The 1,888-nt window shown below is 74.2% G+C and overlaps 1 protein-coding gene across 1 annotated transcript; it reads left to right on the forward strand.

Moving 5' to 3' along the window:
- Nucleotides 1-482: 482 nt before the first annotated feature.
- PPP1R3G (protein phosphatase 1 regulatory subunit 3G) lies at nucleotides 483-1,553 on the forward strand (the record flags this gene model as incomplete). The annotated part of the gene is made up of 1 exon (XM_082662719.1): nucleotides 483-1,553. The coding sequence occupies one exon, from the start codon at nucleotides 483-485 to the stop codon at nucleotides 1,551-1,553; it is 1,071 nt and encodes a 356-aa protein (XP_082518845.1).
- Nucleotides 1,554-1,888: the final 335 nt, after the last annotated feature.

The raw sequence follows: 1,888 nt of genomic DNA on the forward strand, positions 1-1,888 counted from the left end.
GGGCCGATGCGACAGCCGGGAGGAGACCCTCTGCGACCCTCCAGAGGGCAGGCCCGTCGGGACCCGCGGGGCCAACTTTGCGGACTGGAGGACGACGGAAGCTGAGCGCGAGTTCACCCCGGAGCTCCGGAGGCAGGGCGGGCGCGGGCCCGCTGGGCAGGAGGGGGTGAAAGGGAGCCCCGACTTCCGCGCCGTCCCCCCTCTCCGCGGAGCCCTCGGACCCCGCCCGCCCGGGCCCAGCGGCCGCGCCTCCGGGCGCCGGGCCCTCCCGCGCCGCGGGCAGGCGCATCACCGAGCGGCAGCGTCCGGCCCCGGTCCGGCCCGCATCCTCCTCCCGCTCCGGCCTGAGCACCCCGGCTGAAACCCGGAGCCTGCCGACTGGGACTGCCTTCTCCGCTCGGGCCGGGGCGGGCGCTGCGCGCTCTTTCCACCACCCCAGGCATCAAGTCTCCAGAGAACAAGTCCCGGGGTCAGACGGCGTCATGGAACCCCCGGGGCCGCAGCTGCTAAGTTTGGAGGCGCCGGGACCTGCGCCTTTTGAAGACCCCCCGCCTGCCGAGGAGCCGCCCGCCCCGGGAGTCCTCTGCACCGAGGGTGGCGGGGACGGCGGCGGCACGTCGGCGGCCCCGAGCTCCGACGCCGAGGGCCCGTCCCCGCAGGAAGAGACTGCCCCCTGGGAGCAGGAGGAGCTGCTGGAAAGCCGTCGCCGCCGCCGCTGCGGCGCGCGCTCCTTCCCTCTGCCCGCCGACCCGATCCTGCAGGCGGCCAAGTTCCTGCAGCGGCAGCGGCCGCCTGCCCCGGGGCCGGGCGCGGAGGGCGGCGAGAGGGTCGAGGACGCGCCGCACAGCCCGGGCTGCTGCGCCAAGTGCCAGAAGCGGGTGCAGTTCGCGGACGCGCTGGGGCTGAGCCTGGCCAGCGTGAAGCACTTCAGCGTGGCCGAGGAGCCGCAGGTGCCGCCCGCCGTGCTCTCTCGCCTGCGCAGCCTCCCGGCGCGCGCCGAGAACCTGGAGCAGCTCCCGGGCCTGCTGGCCGCGGCGGCGGCGGCGGCCGCGCCCCTCCGCGAACAGCCTCCCCGACTGCAGCCTCTCTTCGAGCTCCCCGGGCCGAGCGCCGCAGACGAGCGCCTGCGGCGACAGCGCGTGTGCCTGGAGCGCGTGCAGTGCTCGGCACCCTGGGGCGCGGAGGTGACAGGCTCCGGCCGGGTGCTGGGCTGCCCGGGGCCGCGCGTCGTGGCCGTGCGCTACACCTTCACCGAGTGGCGCTCCTTCCTGGACGTGCCGGCTGAGCTGCGGCCCGAGCCAGGGAAGCCTCCGCCGCCAGAGGCGCCGTCCTGGGGGCCGGGGGAGGCCGAGGAGGAGCCGAGCGCCGAGCGCTTCCATTTCGCGCTGTGCCTGCCCCCGGGCCTGCAGCTCAAGGAGGGGGAGGACGCGGACGCTCCGGACGTCGCCGTCCACTTCGCCGTCTGCTACCGCTGCGCCCAGGGCGAGTATTGGGACAACAACTCGGGGGCCAACTACACGCTGCGCTACGTGCGCCCTGCCGACGCGCGCTGAGCCCGCAGTCCTCGGCACCGCAGCGCTCGCAGGGACGCGGGAAGGGGCCGACGGCGCGCGGAGCCCAGGCAGCCGCGACGCTTTGCGGAGCGTCATCTTTCTGGAGAGAAGAAGCCGCTCCCCGCAAGCTCGCGCCCCAGACAGAACCCGCCTGCAAGCACGGAGCCCTACCCGGCGAAGCGCCCTACCTTCCCGGCCTCTTTCCCGTCGCTTTGGCCTCTGGAGTTCTCGCCGCGCGTCGAATGGGAAGAAATCCTCAAGATTCCGAGCAGTGGCTTTCTCCACGAAAAAGACTCCTGACTCCTGAGCGAGGCTGCAAACCCTTGGGATTTGTC

The sequence above is a fragment of the Grampus griseus genome (assembly GCF_964374135.1).
Source record: "Grampus griseus genome assembly, chromosome: 10".
In the NCBI taxonomy this organism is placed as follows: Eukaryota; Metazoa; Chordata; class Mammalia; order Artiodactyla; family Delphinidae; genus Grampus; species Grampus griseus.